This window comes from Halichoerus grypus, chromosome 11 (assembly GCF_964656455.1).
Source record: "Halichoerus grypus chromosome 11, mHalGry1.hap1.1, whole genome shotgun sequence".
Taxonomy (NCBI): domain Eukaryota; kingdom Metazoa; phylum Chordata; class Mammalia; order Carnivora; family Phocidae; genus Halichoerus; species Halichoerus grypus.
Genome location: NC_135722.1, coordinates 50,582,833 through 50,604,911, shown reverse-complemented (window position 1 = coordinate 50,604,911; position 22,079 = coordinate 50,582,833). Strand labels below are relative to the sequence as shown.

Genomic DNA, 22,079 nt, shown 5'->3' with positions numbered 1-22,079 from the left:
AGGCTCAGCACAGAGCCCAATGCTGGGCTCTATCCCACAATCCCAAGACCACGAGACCATGACCTTAGCTGAAACCAAGAGTCGGATGCTTAACCAACTGTGCCACCCAGGAGCCCCTGAACAACTACACTTTTAAGCAGACTTATTTCTTCCATTAAGTCAGTAGGAGTCAGAAAAGAAGTCCAAGGAACTAACAGCCAATTCCTTTGTTGAACACTTAGCAAAAGAGTCTTCTGACATCCTTTTATGTAAATTCATATCCTGTAAGTAACTTTTCATGTGCATATGTATTTTTTCTAGAAAAAAACCCCACTTAGTAAAATTTATTGAATGAAGAGCTGAATACCATCTTTGAGCTATGTAATATGGAAACAAAGATTAATGCCCTTTCCTTTTGAAGTTGAGACTTCTGAAGCTAAAGAAAAGTTAAAATATATAGTTGCAGTAGACTGTATTATTGTTCACAGATATTTACTCTCCCATCCCTCTACCATGGAGGGGAATTTTCTCACTCTTGGAATGTTAAATCTTGCTATGTGACTTCCTTCAGCCAATGGAATTTGAGTGGTCTTAAAATATTTCACAAGAATAAACTTCAAAATGTGTTCATGTAGCTTGGCCTAGTCTGTCTTGTTTTTTGCCTGTGTTAAAAGAATGAGCATATCCAAGGACAGAATTTTTCCTTCAACCTAGACCAAGAGCCTCTGACTGTTCCCTGAGCTTACCCAAACTCTTGCTTGGTTTTCCTCAGTAGAGATGGGGCACTGTGCATGATAGATTAGATTACTATTCAAAAAATATTCCCTCTCCCAGAGTGTAAAACCTCACTGACTATGGGGTTGGCTATCTGCACCAATGGGGCATTAGCAGATGTGGTGCAAGCAGAGGCTTGAAATTTGCTTGTGCAATGGGGTTTGCCATCTTCTGACTCTGCTGCACCATAAGGATATACCCTGGTTAGCCCATTTGTCCAATGAGGAAGAGGAAAAAGTGGAGAACTGCATGATCAACTTGAAGCTTGAAGCAGAGCCTTACAACCAAACCCACCTTGGGTCAGCAGATTCCCCAGCTGACTTGTGGATGGATAAGCAAATCCAGTTGATACCAGCAGAGTCATCTCAGCCAATCTCCAGATGTGTGAAAGATACATTTTTATTGCTACATGCCACAAATATTGTGGGTATTTTTTTCCACAGTACATTCTGGAAACTAATTATCTGTCATTGTTATTTAGTAAACTGAATGTAGTAAATGGATTAAGTATTTCCAGGCTGCAAGATCTGATTTGTCCTTATGTCTGGTGCAGAAATGAAATTGCCCTTCAGGTGATATTCCTACCCTCCACAGAGAGTGATTTTATCCAACATATAAGTCTAGTAGCATATGAAATCAATTACTATGTAATAAACTATGGTCTGCATGACTAGCTTTACTTAAATAGTCAAAGGTGAGTTATTTCTTATCATGTATTAATACTATGTGCTTAGATGGAGCACAGCAGTATGAGAATACATGCATGCTATTTTTAGAGTTGAAGTTTTACAGTTACATAAATGATACAAGAGGATATGGAAAATGTGTGCTAATTCAAACTTAATCATAACACTTCCAACAATTCTTGCACCCTAGTTCTGGATTTTCTGGAGCCTGAGTAATTGTCAGTAAGTTGTCCCAACAATGCCTCTGCATGGATCCTTGACTGAACCAGACATAGTGTTACCTAGGGTAGCCCCCAAACCCACTGATAGCTTAGAATGGCCAATTGACAGAGTTAGAATGCAGATGAACATAAAAAAAGAAGACAAGCTTCACCCAACATTTTAACAAGCAGTATTAGAAATAAGCACAATTCCTTGAATTTCAAGTAGTGTTTTGTTCAGGATGCTTCCGTATCACCATTGTGCCTGTTATACCTCTTTATTGTATTTTTAAATCTGATATTGTACATTTCATCTGATATTGTAATTTTCATAGGTAAGTGTATATATATTTTATCTCAGATATTGTAATTTTCTTCTTTGAAAGTTTGATTTAGGCATTTTTTTTTTTATATCTTTGATGCCTCTAAACATGCTCAATCTTTCCTCTAGCTTCTTAAGCAAATATAAATGTATTCTGTATATTCAATATCCTTATATACTAATTTTATCTGCACCTTTTTAAAAATTTGTTTTGATTTTTCTTATGTGTATTTTCTGATAACTTTTGGTTGAACACCAGATAAGTTGAATTTTACTTTTGGGTACTGGATACTTCTGTATTTTATATATATATGTCCTTGAGCTTTATTCTGGGTCATGGTTAAGTTGTTGGAAATCATTTCATCCTTTAGGTTTTGCTTTCAGGCTTTGTTTGTCAGGACCAGAGCTGCTTTTAGTTTAGGCTTAATTTGTTACTACTACTGAGTAAAAGCATTTTTGGAAAAAAAAAATCTGATGACTCATGAGGATTTCTACTTTGGCTTGTAGGAACAAGAACTATTCCCAGCCTGGTGTAAGAACTGGAGATTTTTTTCCTCTAGTATTCTGGGGTGGTCTTTCCCTGTTTCAGGTAATTTTCTCCCAAGTAAGCACTGAATGGTACTCAGATGAGGACTGCAGATCTCCAGTGCATTTTCTCTCTTCTCTGGTATTCCAACCTATGAGCTCTAGTTCCCTTGGATATTTATGTTTGATATATTATTTGGGGTGCCACATGTGTGAAATTAGAGGTCTGATTTTTTTAAGAGTATGTGATCACCTAAGTAGATAGAACAAGTCAAAAAGCATAGCCAGATCCTGGCATTTTTTAAAAAAAAGATTTATTTGTTTTGAGTGCAAGAGTGAGCAGAGCAGGGAGGGGCAGAAGGAGAAGGAAAGAGAATCTTAAGCAGGCTCCATACTCAGCATGCAGCTCAACACAGGGCTCAGTCTCATGACCATGAGATCATGACCTGAGCCAAAACCAAGAGTTGGTTGCTCAACCAACTGAGCCACCCAGGTGCACCTGGATCCTGGCATTTCTACCTCCATGGAATAGAACAAAAGTCAAGAATAACATGAAAACAGGAGTGGTCCTCAGAACATTAAGAAATACAAAGTTGGATAAAAGACTGAAGACATGAAGTGATAGAATGTCCATAAACTATAGAAGATGTTAAAGTTGTACATATATCATCTTGTGTATTACAAGACCCCTAATTGTCTAAAAAGGATGGTCTGCAAAATAGGAGCACAAAATGGCCTACTCAGGTAGAGAAAAATGTTAGAATTTTCATTTTTTCCTATTTTCTTCAGCCTTTTAATATTTACATTATTGTAGGTTTTATAATATAAAATATAATGGTATGTGGTGGTTAAGTACATATTTCATAGGTTATGTACACTTATATAAATACAATAATCAATGTGTCTAATATTTGCATATGTGTAAGTATATATACACATGCATGTAAATGATCAAATTTATAGTCTACTGACTTGGATTTCCTAGATCAACTCCAGCCATTTGTACCTCTTTCTTGGGGAAGCATGTTCTGGTTTCTGCTCTAATCCTGACATTAAATCCCTCCCTCATCCCAGGAATGGCACTTGGTCTATGTTTCAAGTAGTTCTGACACCAAGTAGAGTTGAATTCTTACCCACCTGTGTTTGGGAAGTGAGTTAGAGACAGAGAGACCAACCTTACAAGGACCAGACTGAAGAATGGGCCTCGCTGCTACCCTCAGTATAGCAACACCTCCACAGATGACACGACTAAAGTCCAAGGATCTGAGCTCTCCCTTGGGTAGGACTCCAGTTTGGGAGATGTCTAGTCAATTTTGGTAGGTGAGTTCCAGTAATGCTGAGACCTCCCTCTGAGAATGTTGTTGGTTGGTCCTGGCTTTGTGTCCCTTCTTAGTTCTGAAGCTTTTTGTGACACTGGCACTGTAAAAACAATTTTTCAAGACAAATGCAATAATTTACAGAGAAAGGAGGATGATGTAAAGTTTGACTGTTAAAGGAGATCTTGTCCTTATTTTAAACAGATGGGTATCAAAATATTTCTATAATACTGATTACATTTAAAAGTTTGATATAGCAGTTTTATTTTAAAATACCAATATTTAATGTAATTCAGGAATTATATATTTGAATTAGATGACAAAAATTCTAGATGTTAACTTGATTTTGAAAAATTATATATCTCTTTATGCAGTTATGGAGTTCACTGACAAGAAGTTGGAGAATCTCTTCTCTAAAGCACATATGCAGACCCTAGTGTTTGACTTGAAACTTCCAGAATGGGCAGGATTTGAATGGATCTATTTTCATTCTAGAAATGCAAATCAAATACCTTAGCTTCCACTTCAGGACTGTATTGTGATTTTTTTTTTTTTTTTAAAGATTTTATTTATTTATTTGAGAGAGAGAGAATGAGAGGGAGAGAGCACATGAGAGGGGGGAGGGTCAGAGGGCAAAGCAGACTCCCCGCCGAGCAGGGAGCCCGATGTGGGACTCGATCCAGGGACTCCAGGATCATGACCTGAGCTGAAGGCAGTCGCTTAACCAACTGAGCCACCCAGGCGCCCAGGACTGTATTGTGATTTTACCAGTCTCAATCCCTAATGATGTTAAGCACTAGCTGAGGAACTAATATGTGCATGGCAATGTCAGCTTATAGATAAGTATGAAAATATTTGATCCTTAATAATGATTGCTAAGTCCATTGTTAGCACTTGGATTGGGCTATAACAAACAGCTATCTATGACCCTAAGGTTTTTTTCCTGAAGACTTAAGACCGTAACATCTTAATTGTATCAAGTTATAAAATACCTGGATGATATGTAATTTGATCATCTCATCCATCTGAACTTAAAGAAATTCATGCATTCGTAAATTCATTCATTTATCCATCTATCTATCCAAACATTTGTTGATGCCTTAAATATATTATGGGTGATATTTTTGTACTCATGAATTACAGGATCAGAACAATAGGGCAGTGTGATGGACTCATATCAAAGAAACTTGAATGCTAGGAGCTAGAACCATGGTCTCTTCACCCAATTTGTAACAGCCCATTCTGCCCTAATTCTGTCCTATCATCTGCTTAAACCTTGTTTTTTTTTTTTTTTAATTATATTCAGTTAGCCAACATATAGTAGTACATCATTAATTTTTATAGCTTGGTTTTTTGATGACTGCTCAAAGTTTTGCCCGAGAATTAGTTTGGAGTCTAAGTGCAGTCTATTTGATGACTGACACCTTGCTTCTTCCAGTCTCCTGACTTTGGTTGGCCTTCTTCTAAGCTTCTGCCATTACCAACAATATCACCCACAGGAAAGGGAGTGTGTAGTTATATGAATGGAAGGAAGATGTTTGGATCCTGAATCCTCAGAAATGGAAATTTCTATCCTCATGCAATAGGAGATAGAAATCACAGGAAGTTGAGTCTGCTGAAAGATCCTTAATGAAATATTGCTCCCATATCTGGTGCTCATAGGCTTGTAAAAGTTCCATTCCTGTCTTCCCTTGGTAAACAGACTGTTTTTCAATTTAGGACCTAATAAAAGAGCTTAGGTATCATCTTCTAAAATCTTATTTTACAGATGCCAACAAAATTTCCAAATTAGTAGGTAAAAATCTCATTCAAGGTAATAAAGTCATTGGTACTCTAATATATGTGTTTTTAAAAATAGTCATAAAATGGTATAGCTTGATTTTGTAGAACATTATTTTCACACAAAGTTGTTAATTCAGAAACCTAGAAGTTTAGGGAGGCTTGGGAAGATTCAGATTGGTGAAGCTGCCAGTCAAGAAGATATTTCTCTTATGTAAGACTATATTGTTAATCCAGAAAGGGCCTTGAAAGATAATGAGGCACACAACAGAGGGTGTGCCTGAATAAGAAAATATGGGAGAATTACCTGTTCCAATAGTGTCTTGGTTTGGGCCTAGAAGCCTTAAAACAAGTTAATGGTCATAAATTTGTCATGTAGCTCTAGGAAGAACTGATGAGAGTTAAGACAGGAACAGGAATAGTATATTTTCTGTTGATCCATGATTCAAAATAGAATTATTTGAAGCTGAACTGTCTAGAAACAGATGACAGTAAGTGAGCCTGATATACTTTGAGGCACTTGCCTTAAACTACAGCAGCCAGCAGGACCTCCGATTAAACCAAATCACTCCATTGGATGATTCTTCTTTCTTGGTTATTTGTTCACCTCAACAGAAGATGGCCCAGCAGAGGGAGTGGTAGTACAGTGATAGCATGGTGGTGAAAGCAGATCTCAGATACACTGGTTTCAAATCCAGGTCAATGAGCCTTCATGAAATTAAATGACTTCTCCAAAGCCAGTTGCCTCACTTTCAAAATAGTGTAGTATCTATATAGGAGAGTTTGAGGATTTAATTAGTTAACCTATATAAAGTAACCTATATACTCAGGTTTGTATCTGGCAAAAAAAAAAAAAAAAAGATGTTTAATAAATGACAGTTGTGACGACACTAAATCCCATTTTAAGGATTCCTCTAGTAGCCTTGTAATCTCTCAAGTATAGGAAATATCTTAATGCCATAGATCTTCTCCCCAGAGCCCTGTGGTGCAATAACTAATGTCCCAAGTCTGTTAAACTTTTATCTTAGCTTTTGTTCTAGTCCCAGAGTAAAACATTTCTCTATTAGTGAGCTATCCTAACCCTATGAATAATTCTTATTACCAACAGGAGTGGTGAAAAAGATGAAATGAATTGTTGAAGAGGTTCTACCTGTACTAAAAAGGTACATAGCATAGTTCTGACTTTGGATTTTCTTTCCTACCTCAGAATGGATGAGGGTGGATAGAGAAAGAAAGCTGATATATCAGTTATGGTTTGATCAGGGAGGCAGAACCACTATGAATGATATAGAATAAGGGATTGATTATAAGGATTAGACCTTAAGCAATTAGGGGAGCTGGCAAACTATAATGGAAGACTATGAGTCTGAAGTGGCCCTATAGTTCAGCAGGACCAACACTCAGGAAGAAAATCTGGATGTGGATTATAAAAGTAGAGTAGGGATAAGCATCTCCCAAGGATGAACTGGAACCTACAGAGGAAGCCTAGAATCCACATCTCACTCACTGCCTCCAGCCTTTACAATGCAGGTGACTGGCAGAAGGAGCTGCCTTTCACCATTGAGCTGAACACACACTTGGCCCAGGATCTGGAGAAATGGAAGGTGATGTGGCAGGAGATGAAGGAATTATGAGCTCAGCTGCTACTCCATGCCCATAAGGTGAGCCCATAGATCAGGGAAAAAAGGAGGAGCTACAGCAGCACCTGGCACTCTACATACCTTTAGAAAATAATGGTTGCTGTTTCACTTCTGCTTTCCAATCTCACAGATATGGGCCCTCCCGCTAGCCCTAAACAGGAACCTCACAGGGAAAGGAGTTCTGAGAAACAGTTCCAGCTTGGCCAGGAAGACATAGTACACTGCCCTAACATTAGATGCATCTGAGAAATCTTGGACAAATCAAATTGAGAATAACATTAGCTCCTGAGTGAAAATCTACCTGCCTATTTAACTATATCATATATCTGTTTATCTAATCTTCCTGTAGCACACAGTGAGATGCTTATATCCCTTGAATAATTAGGTCTCAACTCTGAATCACTTTCATATCCATCCAACTTTAACAAATCAGGATTAGACCAGAAAATATTCCTTGAAAAGGAGTCCATGTCAAAATTCTAATTCAATTGTGAGTAACATAATAAATTTTATACTTGGCTGATGTTGGTTCCATTTGAATCAAGTGAGCAAGTGAGTTGGTTTTCCTCATTGCTGACAGTAAAATTTAACAACCATATTATCCCCCCAAGGAGGGGGGATATTTCCTCCCAAGGAGGAAATTTGTGCTGATCAGGCAAGATTTCCAGAAATATAGACCCCTAGATCTTAGGCTTTTATTTCTAGATATTTTGCAGAGTCACTTCTCAAGCTCAATTCTAGAATTCTCAATTCTAGAATCCAATCATAGAAGAATATCAGGAGAGCCAGGGCCTTCTACTATGCCTTTCTAGCAGGACACAAGATTCTTGGCTTTTAAGTTCAAAAGCCTTGATCCAGAAAGATGAAAGATTTATAAGGGTATCTGATCTGGCAGAACTGGTTTTTCTTTCTGGATTTAGATTAGGTTAGGTATAAAGACCCTGTGTGCCTGGCAGGAAGAAGGATATTGATTAGAGCTACTCCATTAGCTGAGACTCCCAAGGCTCAGAGTGGTGTGGAAGTGGTCCTGAGGCAAGTGAGAGAAAGAAGTTGGCTGAAAGAAAGTAAGAGTGATCACTCTCGCCAGTTTGCACACAGCCCTGCTACTGGGATGAAGGGATGAGAATTAGAAGGATACAGAGGAGACAATCCTTGCCAGGGTCCTGTGGAGATGTGATTGTAATCTCAGTGGATCAACAGTACTAGAGAATCTAGTAGGAGATGGTCATTTCCTATGGTCACAATGTGAAGAAACATCATAAATATAGCATAAGATGTATTTAGGGTCAGAGGCCAGGTGAGGAATAAGGAAGGAGATAGTCTTCTCCTATGTGACTGCCATGATGGCAATCTTATAGGAACACACCCATTCCCTAGTGCAGTTTTAAATTTAACACAAGGTAGAAGGTGACAGAAAAACTTCCAGGGGACCTTTAAAACCTGTATCAGGATATGAGAGGAAAAGATGGTGGAGGAGTAGGGGCCCCTATTCCAACTAGTCCCCTGAATTGAGCTGGATATCTACCAGACCACTCTGAACACCCACGAAATCAGCCTGAGATGTAAGAAGATATATATCTGGATCTCTGCAAACAGAATATCACAGGCAGTTGGTTTCGAGGTATGAAGCGGGGAGCCATGATTCCGTGGGCAGATACTGGAAGATAAACAGAGGGGGGAGGGAGCCATGGGGATCCTGCACCACCAGTGAGCGAAAGCCTCCCGTGCTGGGGACCGGGCACAGACTCACAGACCGGTAGCAGTGGGGAAAGCACTTTAGGGCAAAAAAAAAAAAAAGATGTTTAATAAATGATAGTTATATCATTTGAAACCTAGAGCAGCAGAGCCACACATGCAAACTGGAGGCGGCTGGTGGTTTTAGAAGTGCAAAGGGCAGAGACGTACCCCCAGACCCGACCTGGAGGCAAGGACTGTGAGCCCTGCTGAGGGGTGCACAACACAGGATGCTGCAATTTATAGCAGCACAGACAGAAACGGAGACAGTGTGGCCTGGAGAGCTCACTGAAGAACAGATTCGATCTCTCTGTTCTGAGGCAGAGGGTTGGAAACGGTCTCTTCTGCTCTGACTCTTGGAAGAGACGCGGAAAGCCATCAGGGAAAGCCACCAGAGAACAAAAGCCCCCCAAAACTGGTTTTCACTGAGCCCATCCCCACCCCAGGGGCAGGGCAACTCCGCCCAAACAGGGTTGCCTGAGTAACAGCATGGCAGGCCCCTCCCCCAGAAGATAGACTGGGAGAACAAGAGGTGGACAACCCTAAGGTCCCTATAAAACAGGTGCATCTTGCTTGGGTTGTGGTTAATAATTTGGATTCTGTACATTCCCTCAACCACCCCTCAACAGAATGACTAGGAGGAAGAACCCCCAAAATAGGAAAGACTCAGAGACTGTGACTTCTGCCACAGATTTACAAATGGATGCAGATATAACCAAGATGTTGGAAATGGACTTCAGGGTAACATTTATGAAGACGATAGCTAGAATGGAAAAATTGATTAATGGCAACATAGAGTCTCTAAGGGCAGAAATGAAAGCTGAACTGGCAGAAATTAAAAGTGCTATCAGTGAGATCCCATCTAATCTAGAAAAAATCTAACAGCTAGGGTAAGCGAGGCAGAAGAACGAATTAGTGATCTAGAAAACCAATTGATAGAAAAGAAGGAAAAAGAGGAGGCCAGAGAGAAACAGCTCAAAATCCATGAAAACAGAATTAGAGAAATAAGTGACACCATGAAATGTTCCAATGTCAGAATTATTGGGATCCCTGAGGGGGTGGAGAGAGAGAGAGGACTAGAAGATATATTTGAGCAAATCATAGCTGAGAACTTCCCTAATCTGGGGAATGAAACATTCGTGTCCTAGAGGCAGAGAGGACCCCTCCCAAGATCAAGGAAAACAGGCCAATGCCCTGGCATGTAATAGTAAAACTTGCAAATCTTAGAACCAAGGAAATCATCTTAAGGGCAGTTACAGGGAAGAGATTCCTTACGTACAGAGGGAGGAATATCAGAATAACGTCAGACCTATCCACAGAGACCTGGCAAGCCAGAAAGGGCTGGCAAGACATATTCAGTGTACTAAATGAGAAGAACATGCAGCCAAGAATACTTTATCCGGCAAGGCTGTCATTTAGAATGGATGGAGAGATGCAGAGCTTCCGAGACCAGCAGAAACTGAAAGAATATGTGACCACTAAGTCGGCCCTGCAAGAAATATTAAGGGGGGGTTCTATAAAAGGAGGAAGACCCCAAGAGTGATATAGAACAGAAATTTACAGAGACAATCTATAGAAACAAGGACTTCACAGGCAACATGATGACAAATTCATATCTTTCAATAATCACTCTCAATGTGAACGACCTAAGTGCTCCCATAAAATGGCACAGGGTTACAGATTGGATAAAAAGACAGGACCCATCCATACGGTGTCTACAAGAGACTCATTTTGAACTTAAAGATACATCCAGACTGAAAGTGAAGGAAGAGATCCATCCTCCATGCCAACGGACCTCAAAAGAAAGCTGGGGTAGCAATTCTTATATCAGACAAATTAGATTTTAAGCTAAAGACTGTAGTTAGAGACACAGAAGGGCACTATATAATTCTTAAAGGCTCTATCCAACAAGAAGATCTAACAATTGTAAATATCTATGCCCCCAACATGGGAACAGCCAACTACATAAGCCAACTGGTAACCAAAATAAAGAGTCATATTGATAGGGCGCCTGGGTGGCTCAGTTGGTTGAGCGACTGCCTTCGGCTCAGGTCATGATCCTGGAGTCCCGGGATCGAGTCCCGCATCGGGCTCCCTGCTTGGCGGGGAGTCTGCTTCTCCCTCTGACCCTCCCCCCTCTCATGTGCTCTCTCTCTCTCAAATAAATAAATAAAATCTTAAAAAAAAAAAAAAGAGTCATATTGATAATAATACCTTAATTGTAGGAGACCTCAATACTCCACTCTCAGCAATAGACAGATCATCTAAGCAGAAAAATCAACAAGGAAACAAGAGCTTTGAATGACACACTGGATCAGATGGACCTCATAGATATATACAGAACATTCCACCCTAAAACAACAGAATACTCATTCTTCTTGAGCGCACATGGAACTTTCTCCAGAACAGACCACATACTGGGTCACAAATCAGGTCTCAACTGATACCAAAAGACTGAGGTTACTCCCTGCATATTCTCAGACCATAATGCTTTAAAACTGGAACTCAATCACAAGAAAAAATTTGGCAGAAATTCAAACACTTGGAAGCTAAAGACCACTCTGCTCAAGAATGTTTGGGTCAACCAGGAAATCAAAGAAGAACTTAAACAATTCATGGAAACCAATGAGAATGAAAACACATTGGTCCAAAGCCTATGGGATACTGCAAAGGCAGTCCTAAGGGAGAAATACATAGCCATCCAAGCCTCACTCAAAAAAATAGAAAAATTCCAAATTCAGCAACTAACTTTACACCTTAAGGAACTAGAGAAAAAGCAACAAACAATGCCTAAGCCATGCATTAGAAGAGAAATAATTAAGATTAGAGCAGAGATCAATGAATTTAGAAAGCAGAAACACAGTAGATCAGATCAATGAAACTAGAAGCTCGTTCTTTGAAAGAATTAATAAGATCGATAAACTACTGGCCAGACTTATCCAAAAGAAAAGAGAAAGGACCCAAATTAATAAAATCATGAATGAAAGGGGAGAGATCACAACTAATACCAAGGAAATTGAAACAATTATTAGAAATTATTATCAACAACTATATACCAATAAATTAAGCAACCTGGAAGAAATGGATGCCTTCCGGGAAACCTGTAAACTCCCAAGACTGAAACAGGAAGAAATTGACAACCTGAATAGGCCAATAACCAGTAACGAGATTGAAGCAGTGATCAAAAACCTCCCAAAAAACAAGAGTCCAGGGCTCATGGATCCCCTGGGGAATTCTACCAAGCATTCAAAGAAGAAATAATACCTATTCTCCTGAAGCTGTTTCAAAAAATAGAAACAGAAGGAAAGCTTCCAGACTCATTCTATGAGGCCAGCATTACCTTAATCTCCAAACCAGGCAAAGACCCCATCAAAAAGGAACATTTCAGACCGATATCCCTGATGAATATGGATTCCAAAATCTTCAACAAAATCCTAGCTAATAGGATCCAACAATACATTAAAAGGATCATCCACCACGACCAAGTGGGATTTATCCCCGGGATGCAAGGGTGGTTCAACATTCACAAATCAATCAGTGTGATAGAACACATTAATAAGAGGAGAGAGAAGAACCATATAGTCCTCTCAATTGATGCAGAAAAAGCATTTGACAAAATACAGCATCCTGTCCTGATTAAAACTCTTCAGAGTATAGGGATAGAGGGAACATTCCTCAAGTTCATAAAATCCATCTATGAAAAACCCACAGCGAATATCATCCCCAATGGGGAAAAGCTGAGAGCCTTTCCCTTAAGATTAGGAACACGTCAAGGATGCCCACTCTCACCACTATTGTTCAACATAGTACTAGAAGTCCTACCAACAGCAATCAGACAAAAAAAGAAATAAAATGTATTCAAATTGGCAAAGAAGAAGTTAAACTCTCTCTCTTCACAGATGACAAGATACTTTATGTGGAAAACCCAAAAGACTCCACCCCCAAATTACTAGAGCTCCTACAGCAATTCAGTAATGTGGCAGGATACAAAATCAATGCACAGAAATCAGTTGCTTTCTTATACACTAACAATGCAACTATAGAAAGAGAAATTAGAGAATCGATTTCATTTACAATAGCACCAAACCCATAAGATACCTCGGAATAAACCTAACCAAAGAGGTAAAGGATCTATACTCTAGGAACTACAGAACACTCATGAAAGAAATTGAACAAGACACAAAAAGATGGAAAACAGTCCATGCTCATGGATCAGAAGAATAAACATTGTTAAAATGTCTATGCTACCCAGAGCAATCTATACCTTCAATGCCATCCTGATCAAAATTCCAATGGCATTTTTCAACGTGCTGGAACAAACAATCCTAAAATTTGTATGGAATCAGAAAAGACCCTGAATCACCAAGGAAATGTTGAAAAAGAAAAACAAATCTGGGGTATCATGTTGCCCCATTTCAAGCTATATTGCAAAGCAGTGATCATCAAGACAGCATGGTACTGGCACAAAAACAGACATATAGACCCATGGAACAGAATAGAGAGCCCAGATATGGACCCTCAACTCTATGGTCAAAGAATCTTCGACAGAGCAGGAAAATATATGCAATGGAAAAAAGACAGTCTCTTCAATAAATGGTGCTGGGAAAATTGGACAGCTATATACAGAAGAATGAAACTTGACCATTCTCTAACACCATACACAAAGATAAACTCAAAATGGATGAAAGACCTCAATGTGAGACAGGAATCCATCAAAATCCTAGAGGAGAACATAGGCAGTAACATCTTTGACATTGACCACAGCAACTTCTTTCAAGATACATCTCCAAAGGCAAGTGAAACAAAAGCAAAAGTGAACTTTTGGGACTTCATCAAAATAAAAAGCTTCTGCACAGCAAAGGAAACAGTCAACAAAACAAAGTGGCAACCCCCAGAATGGGAGAAGATATTTGCAAATGACACTACAGATAAAGGGCTGGTATCCAAGATCTATAAAGAATTTCTCAAACTCAACACCCAAAAAAAAAATAATCAAGTCAAAAAATGGGCAGAAGACATGAACAGACACTTCTCCAAAGAAGACATACCAATGGCTGACACATGAAAAAATGTTCATCATCATTAGCCATCAGGCAAATTCAAATCAAAACCACACTGAGATACCACCTTACACCAGTTAGAATGGCAACAATTGACAAGGCAAGAAACAAAAAATGTTGGAGAGGTTGTGGAGAAAGGGGAACCCTCTTACACTGTTGGTGGGAATGCAAGTTGGTACAGCCACTTTGGAAAACAGTGTGGGGGTGCCTCAAAAAATTAAAAATAGAGCTACTCTATCACCCAGCAATTGCACTCCTGGGTATTTACCCCAAAGACACAGATGTAGTGAAAAGAAAGGCCATATGCACCCCAATGTTCATAGCAGCAATGTCTGCAATAGCCAAACTGTGGAAAGAGCTGAGATGCCCTTCAACAGATGAATGGATAAAGAAGATGTGGTCCATATATACAATGGAATATTACTCAACCATCAGAAAGGATGAATACCCAACTTTTACATCAACATGGATGGGACTGGAGGAGATTATGCTAAGTGAAATAAATCAAGCAGAGAAAGTCAATTATCATATGGTTTCTCTTATTTGTGGAACATAAGGAATAGCATGGAGGACATTAGGAGAAGGAAGGGAAAAATGAAGGGGGGCGGAATTCGGAGGGGGAGATGAACCATGACAGACTATGGACTCTGAGAGACAAACTGAGGGTTTTAGAGGGGAGGGGGGTGGGGGGATGGGTTAGCCTGGTGATGGGTATTAAGGAGGGCACATTTTGCGTGGAGCACTGGGTGTTGTATGAAAGCAATGATCATGAAACACTACATCAAAAACTAATGATGTACTGTATGGTGACTAACATAACATAATAAAATAAAATTAAAAAAAAAAAGAAAGTCAAAGAATCTGAAAAACAAACAAACAAACAAACCTGTATCAGACTAAACTACAAATTGGCATTGACTAAGTTCTATAGCCTGATTTTAATTTTTACTCTAAGCCCCATTGTGGATGATGCAGGGAAAAACCTGAAGTGACATTTTTGTACAACTGAGCCTGTGACTATGGATTTTTTTTACTTGTTACACAGAAGGTGTTTAGAGGTATTTGGCCTTTCACCATCCCAAAACTAAATAAATGGGTGTCACTAGTTGAAAATCCTCAGTTGTACATGAATGGGTGCTGGGGACAGCTAAGGAGATCAGAGGAAAGCTGGTTCTGTTGATGACTTTCTGCAGAGAAGTAAAGAACAGTTTTCTAGAGTTGAGGTTGGTATATTCATGAGTGAGAAACAATTGCAGATATTCTATAGCTTTTCCAGAAACTTGTTTCAGTTTTTCCTCTCTTCGGCCTCTCAGTGCACAATAAAATTCTATTATTATTAAAAGGCAAGTTTTTTTCTTTATGTGCCAGAAATTATGCAGGCATTTTAGATTCATTATCTCATTACATCATTATAATAAGCCCAAGAGAAGCTACTATCACTACTTTTGTTTTTAAGAAGAGGAAAATGAGGCTTAGATTGTGAACATATCCAAAGTCTGACAGTTATTGGTTCAGATCCATCTCTGCCCTTTATCTAAATCCAGAGCCCAAGTTCTTAACCACCTGTGTCACATGACCATTTACAAATAACTATAATGATGCCCCCTCCCTCAACTTTAACCCAATCATCACTTTTTCTATCAAGACTTACTTGCAGACCCAGAAGGTGCTGACAGTCTTTTATTTCCACCTTGAGTGTGGGTGATAGAAAAAGAACAGAGATTTGAAGGGGCACATGCACCCCAATGTTTATAGCAGCAATGTCCACAATTGCCAAAATATGTAAAGAGCCTAGATGTCCATCAACAGATGATGGATAAAGATGAGGGAGATATATATACATGGAACTAGAGGGTTTACTTATTATGCTAAGTGAAATAAGTCAGTCAGAGAAAGAAATACCATATGAGTTCACTCATATGTGGAATTTAAGAAATAAAACAGATGAATATAGGGGAAGGGACGGAAAAATAAAGAGGAAAACAGAGAGGGAGGCAAACCATAATAGACTCTTAACTATAGGGAACAAACTGAGGGTGGCTGAAAGGGAAGTGGGTGGGAGGATGGGGTAACTGGGTGATGGGATTAAGGAGGGCACTTAAGTAATGAGCACTGGGTGTTCAGTATGCAACTGATGAATCACTGAATTCTACGTCTGAAACTAATACAGTATATGTTAAATTGAATTTAAATAAAAAATTTTAAAAAGGAATAGTCATATTTATGTGAAGGAGAAATGAGATATTGGCTTTGAATAAGATGTTCAGTTATTGGACTTGTCATGTCCTCATACTGCATTCACCAGGGTACATTCCATTCCACCCTCTTGTGAGATAAGCCCCATCATGAAAGTTCGTGAAAGAGCCCAGACATGACTGTGGTTGACAATGGGATTAAATGCCCTTCTGTAACTAAGCTCACACCCTAAGTCCGATAGGTCTGGGTGTTGTCGTGGGTGTTTGTCCCTGGCTGGAATGAGAGCACACGTCCACATGGTATTTCTCCTCTTTGCTCCGAATCATTCGATGACATAGGGGGATGAAGCTGGAGATGGTTGTTATTTGATTTTGGTCTGTGGTAGACCCAGAAGATCATCTAAAAACACCATACTGGAGTATTTCTGAGATTATTTGGCTAGAAATTTCTTAATACTAGCCCTACTAAATGCAATTTAAGCCCAGAATAAAAGCCCAGGATAAAAGCCTTGGATCTCCATACACACTTTCTGCTTTACGTAGTATAAATCATGGATTTATACCTAAATCTTTAGGCAATATGCCAAAGAACTATCCCATGACAAAGGTTCCTTGTCATTCCTTCAGCATTGGGGCCACTGATGGATTTGAATATTTTTCTTTATTTTCTCCAAAGTCCAGGGCTATGAACAGGAGATAGTTCTGTAAAACAAATTTTAACTCTGGGGCTTCTATAGTATCTTTTCATCAACTCCTAATTAAAAAAAAAAAAACAATAGTAGGTAGATTATATTTGGCACCAAAATTTATGTTCATAGAACATAACCTTTCTAAAATAAGTGAACTTGAGTTTGGCACTGGAGTCCAGAGTCCTTGATAAGGAGGTGGGGGAATGAGCGCCCCTCATCCCAAAACAACAAAGAAAAATTAATATGCCCCAACTAACCTTAGTGTTAGGTATAGGATTCTGAGGAAATAAAATAGCACAAACTCTTTTTAGAAAAGAGTTGGCTTAGGGGCAATCGGTTGGGCAGCTGCCTTTGGCTCAGGTCATGATCCCAGAGTCCTGGGATTGAGCCCCACATTGGGCTCCCTGCTCAGTAAAGAGCCTGTTTCTCCCTCTGCTCCTCACCTCGTTCACTCTCTCTCTCTCTCTCACACACACACTCTCTCAAATAAATAAAATCTTTAAAAAAAAATAAAGTTTAGCTTAAACTCCTAGCTAGTTCCAAATTTGTTTTCCTTTAAACATTTTTTTTTGGATGATATGAGGTTTGAATACTACTCTGGCTTAATCATTGGCTTCTTTAGATTATACTTTCAAAATACTAAGATTTCTTTTTAACCTAAGGTAAGTCACCTTAGATTTTGTAATGGTTTGTAAACTGAGGTTAAATGAGCATTTTAGATTTGAAGTCTAAAATGTTTTAGATAAAATGGACATACAATAATTCTGAATCACTAGAATTGGGAGTAGTTGCTTTATTTTTCATGCATTACCACAAAATTCTTGTAGGTTTCTAACCTGAAGTTATTATCTTGTTATAGAACTTCTATGATAATAAATAAAAAGGGTCAAATTATAACAAAATAAGTATGAATCAAGAATTTTCCAAAAAGATCTGAAGTTGTTTCAAGGTTTGTATCTATCACTCCATTTCCACTTAATCTCATCACTTTTACTCCATTCTTACCCAACTCCTTTCATGTCAGTTATCACACTGTTACTTTCTTCCCTCTGTCATTTTATTATTTCAACGTGGCTACTGTACTTCATGACCATTTCAGGACCTCCAAAACAAAATCTCTTAGTGTCCTTCTGTCTCCTCCTCCCTGCTCCCAGTTAATTATTAAGAGGAAATGTGGGATATTGCATTTCCATTTATTTAAATGGGGGAATAACCTGGCTTGAGAACTTTAACTCCTGTGGGCAGGAAAGTCCCAGTCCAAGTACTATTAGATTAAGATTTCTCACATTCATATTGCCATCATCCTCAATGAAAGGTCTTTTCTGGGGCAAGCCAAAAAGATTGGAAAAGCTTGCCAATGCAGTTGAATTTTTCCAAGTCTTTACTAACAATTTGTAAACTGTCTTCAAGAAGGTATTAGAGTATAATTTTATCATCTACAAATTGTGCAAAACATTCTCCAAAGAGAAACTAGAAATCCTTTATCAAAAATGTCAAAGAAATAATCCTACTTCTGTGGCTTTGCAATTTTATGTCAAATATGAAAAGGGATACTGTATAAAAACTCATACCTTGGAGCACCTGGGTGGCTCAGTCATTAAGTGTCTGCCTTCAGCTCAGGTCATGATCCCAGAGTCCTGGGATCGAGCCCCGCATCAGGCTCCCTGCTCAGCGGGAAGCCTGCTTCTCCCTCTCCCACTCCCCCTTTGTTCCCTCTCTCGCTTTGTCTCTGTCAAATAAATAAATAAAATCTTAAAAAAAACAACAACCTCATACCTTGATTTCCCCATTCAGATATTCTTCTCTTCACTTTGAGAAAATCCACAGTTATGTGGAATATATTCTAGCATTCTTCTTTGACTTTTATCACCACACCTCAGGTAAGACCTAGTTGCATGGGTGTTAATTGCACTGGCTTCCCCAGTCAGAGTCTTTTTTTGCCATCATTATCTGTATGCCCCACAGATGCAGAACGGTCACTTGGGTTGAGTGCCTGCCTTGAGAACATGGAGAAGTCTCTCTCGAATCTGTTTGGTGCGGACTGCATAGACAACTGGGTTGAGGATGGGTGGGATGAAGAAGTAAAAGTTGGCCAAAAGGATATGGATATGGGGAGGCACATGATGGCCAAAGCGGTGAGTGAGAGAAGAAACAGCAATGGGGATATAGAAGACAAGAATAGCACAAATGTGAGAACTACATGTCCCTAGGGTTTTAAGCCTAGCCTCAGGGGTGGCCAACCCCGTTACAACCCTGAAAATCATCACATAGGAGGCAGTGATGGCTAATGAATCCAGGATCAATACCAGGAAGCCAATTCCCATTCCATATAAGTTGTTGACTGTTGTGTCACCACATGCCAAGGTAACTATGGCCATGTGTTCACAATAGGAAGGGGCAATGATTTGGGTCCGGTAAAGAGGCAGTCTCAGGCGAATCATCAGGGGCAGGAGTCCAATGTAGAGTACTCCACAGAGGAGGGCAGCTAGGCCCAAACGACCCACTGTTGCATGAGTGAGCACCAAGGTGTGGCGTAATGGGTCACAGATGGCCACAGAGCGGTCAAAAGCCATGGCAAGGAAGATTCCTTTTGCAAGGAGATGCCACTCAACAGTGGCAAAACAGTGAATGAAGAACATCTGGGTCAAGCAGGCATCCAGGTCAATGTTGTGGGCACCAAACCAGAAGATGGCTAGCAGTTTGGGCATGGTAGGTGTTGACAGGACCAAGTCAATGACAGCCAACATACACAGGAAGAAGTACATGGGTTGGTGCAGGCTGCATTCCACCTTTATCACTGCCGGGATGGTCACATTCCCCACTACAGCCACCAGGTACATAGAGCTGAAGGGGATGGAGAGCCAGATGTGCAGGGATTGCATCCCTGGAATGCCAGTAAGCCAGAAAGAACTAGGCACCAAGCAGGCATTATTAGACATGAACATGTTTCAGGCAGTGGAGTATTCAGGAGATAGGAATGCTTAGATTTTTACTCTTGTGAGAGAGATCGTCTCTGAAAACTGTAGACTACTAGATTCTTATTTTCATCCTGTGCAATTGGTGGAACCTATAATAAAGAATTCTGAATGTCTACTTGATATATTACAGATTTTATTAAAGAAACTGTGGGGTGCCTTTTATTTTATTAAGGAAACCCAGGTGCCTTTTATTAAGGAAGCATTGGCTTCTTTAATAAAATAAGGTTAACCGACTGAGCCACCCAGGCACCCCAAGAACGTCGAGTTTAATTCAAGTCCTGTCCTGTTTTAGGGTTGCCATCCTGCTGTTTCCCATCAGATTCTCAGCAATAGTAAGTCTCAGATTCCCCATCCTCACCATGGTGACCTTCACACAGCCATGTTTTTGCTGAGAGGTGTCACCACCTTTTTGGTTTTTACCTAGGCAAATTTCCCCCATTCTTCAAGGCCCATTCCAGATTATTTCCCCTCTAAAAGGCTTCTTTGGGATCTGTAGTCTATACCAGAGTGGGTGAGTCGTCACTAAATTCCCAATTGTCTCAAGCCCATGCACATTTAAAATATTCTTATAATTGCTATTTATATTTTAGGCATTTCCATGACAAGTAAGCATAAAAATGGCCCTATGCATCCTCAGGGATTCCTAATTCTAGCTCCAACATAAATTTTTACAAGTTTGCTTACTTCCTGGTCAGCCTTTGATTGGGTGCTGAAAAGAAAAACAAGTTTTGTGAACTTTAAAATATTCCACAAGTGTTCTTGTTACATTAACTCACCCACTTCAGCAATTCTGTGAATTAAGTACTTTAATATTCCAGTAAGTGATAACATGTGAAGTCATTTCCTTAGCTCAAATGTGAACTTCTGTGGATTTATTGGACAGATAGGAAAGGGAAAGACGTCCTGGAGGCCGCACCACAGAGGCAGCTCAGAGCAAGAGCTTTGCCATCTAATAAACCAGATTTCCCATCCCAGACCTTTATCTTACTCTGTATCTGGGCAAGTAGCCTAACCTCTTGACGTCTCATTTTTTCCCATATAAAATATGGGGAGAGTATCAACTACAAAGGATAATTATAAAGAAAAAATTAAATTAGTATGAGGTTCTTGGCACATGGCAGCAACTTTCTTTCCCTGAATTCTTACTGTTCACTACAGGGAGCAGATCAGAACTTTAGATTCTGCAAATTGGCATAGTTTCCTGTTTCCCTGTTACATGGGACATCTTTAAGGAGGTCTCAAAAGTCTAGGAATTACAGAGATGGGACAGGGACTTAAGGGGAACACTAAAAAAATATACAATTTTATCTCATACCAAGGAGAAATAAGTGTTGTTTAAAAATATTGTGATAGACCACCAATCCAAAGCAGAAAGAGGCCTGATTACTCAATGTAAGGTAGGTTACTTATCACAAAAAGAATTAATGTTCATAGGATGTACTTAAACCCAGATTTCTAACTGATTTGTGCCAGACCCAAATTTTGGGCTGGGAGAAGCAGAATATGAATATATATAAAAATAAAATCCACCAAGTTGATAACTGGCATCTTAAAGGGGTGGTTTGAACTAGGTTGTAGCACTGGAATTGTGTCACTTTACCTAGAACATTACAGAGAAACATTTTCTGTGTCAGCCCACATAAAGCCTTGCCCACCTGGACACTGGTGACCAGTGTCTGCAAGTCCTATAAGAAGCATCCTGGTAGGTCTGAGGCTCCTGAGAAAGAGGTTTTGTTATGGCAAAATAAATATCGATTAGCAGCAAGATAGACTTAGTTTCAAATGCTAACTGCTGTTTCTGACTCTGATTTAGGGAGTGTATACTCTGCCTCTGCTTTCAATCCTGTTCCCTAGTCTGTGAAATGAAGGAAGTAATAGCTACTGTAGAGTTGGTTCATGTATTAAACGAACTGTTTATAAATGTCAGCGTGTGTGTGAACACGCAGGTCAAGTGTTAGGAAGCCTAGTCTCTGGAATAGGCACTGTGTTCCCTCCTTACCTACTCCTCCCCTCTGTTCCACAGAACATCGACACACAGTACCATTTCCATAGGACCTTGGTGCGTCCATAGCCTTCTTTCCTAACTATATGAGCAGCTTTTTTAACATGGGTACAGTCAGTTGAAGAGACCTGCTGATGGTATAAGGATCAGCTCAGGAGAGAAGGTTGTCTGATTGTGGGGCAAGAGAACAGAGGCCCAAT

The 22,079-nt window shown here is 39.5% G+C and overlaps 1 protein-coding gene across 1 annotated transcript; it reads right to left on the bottom strand.

Moving 5' to 3' along the window:
* Positions 1–18,875: 18,875 nt before the first annotated feature.
* Positions 18,876–19,844, bottom strand: LOC118524299 (olfactory receptor 52M1-like). Its single transcript, XM_036074414.1, has one exon. It carries the CDS (start codon positions 19,842–19,844, stop codon positions 18,876–18,878), a length of 969 nt encoding a protein of 322 aa, XP_035930307.1.
* Positions 19,845–22,079: the final 2,235 nt, after the last annotated feature.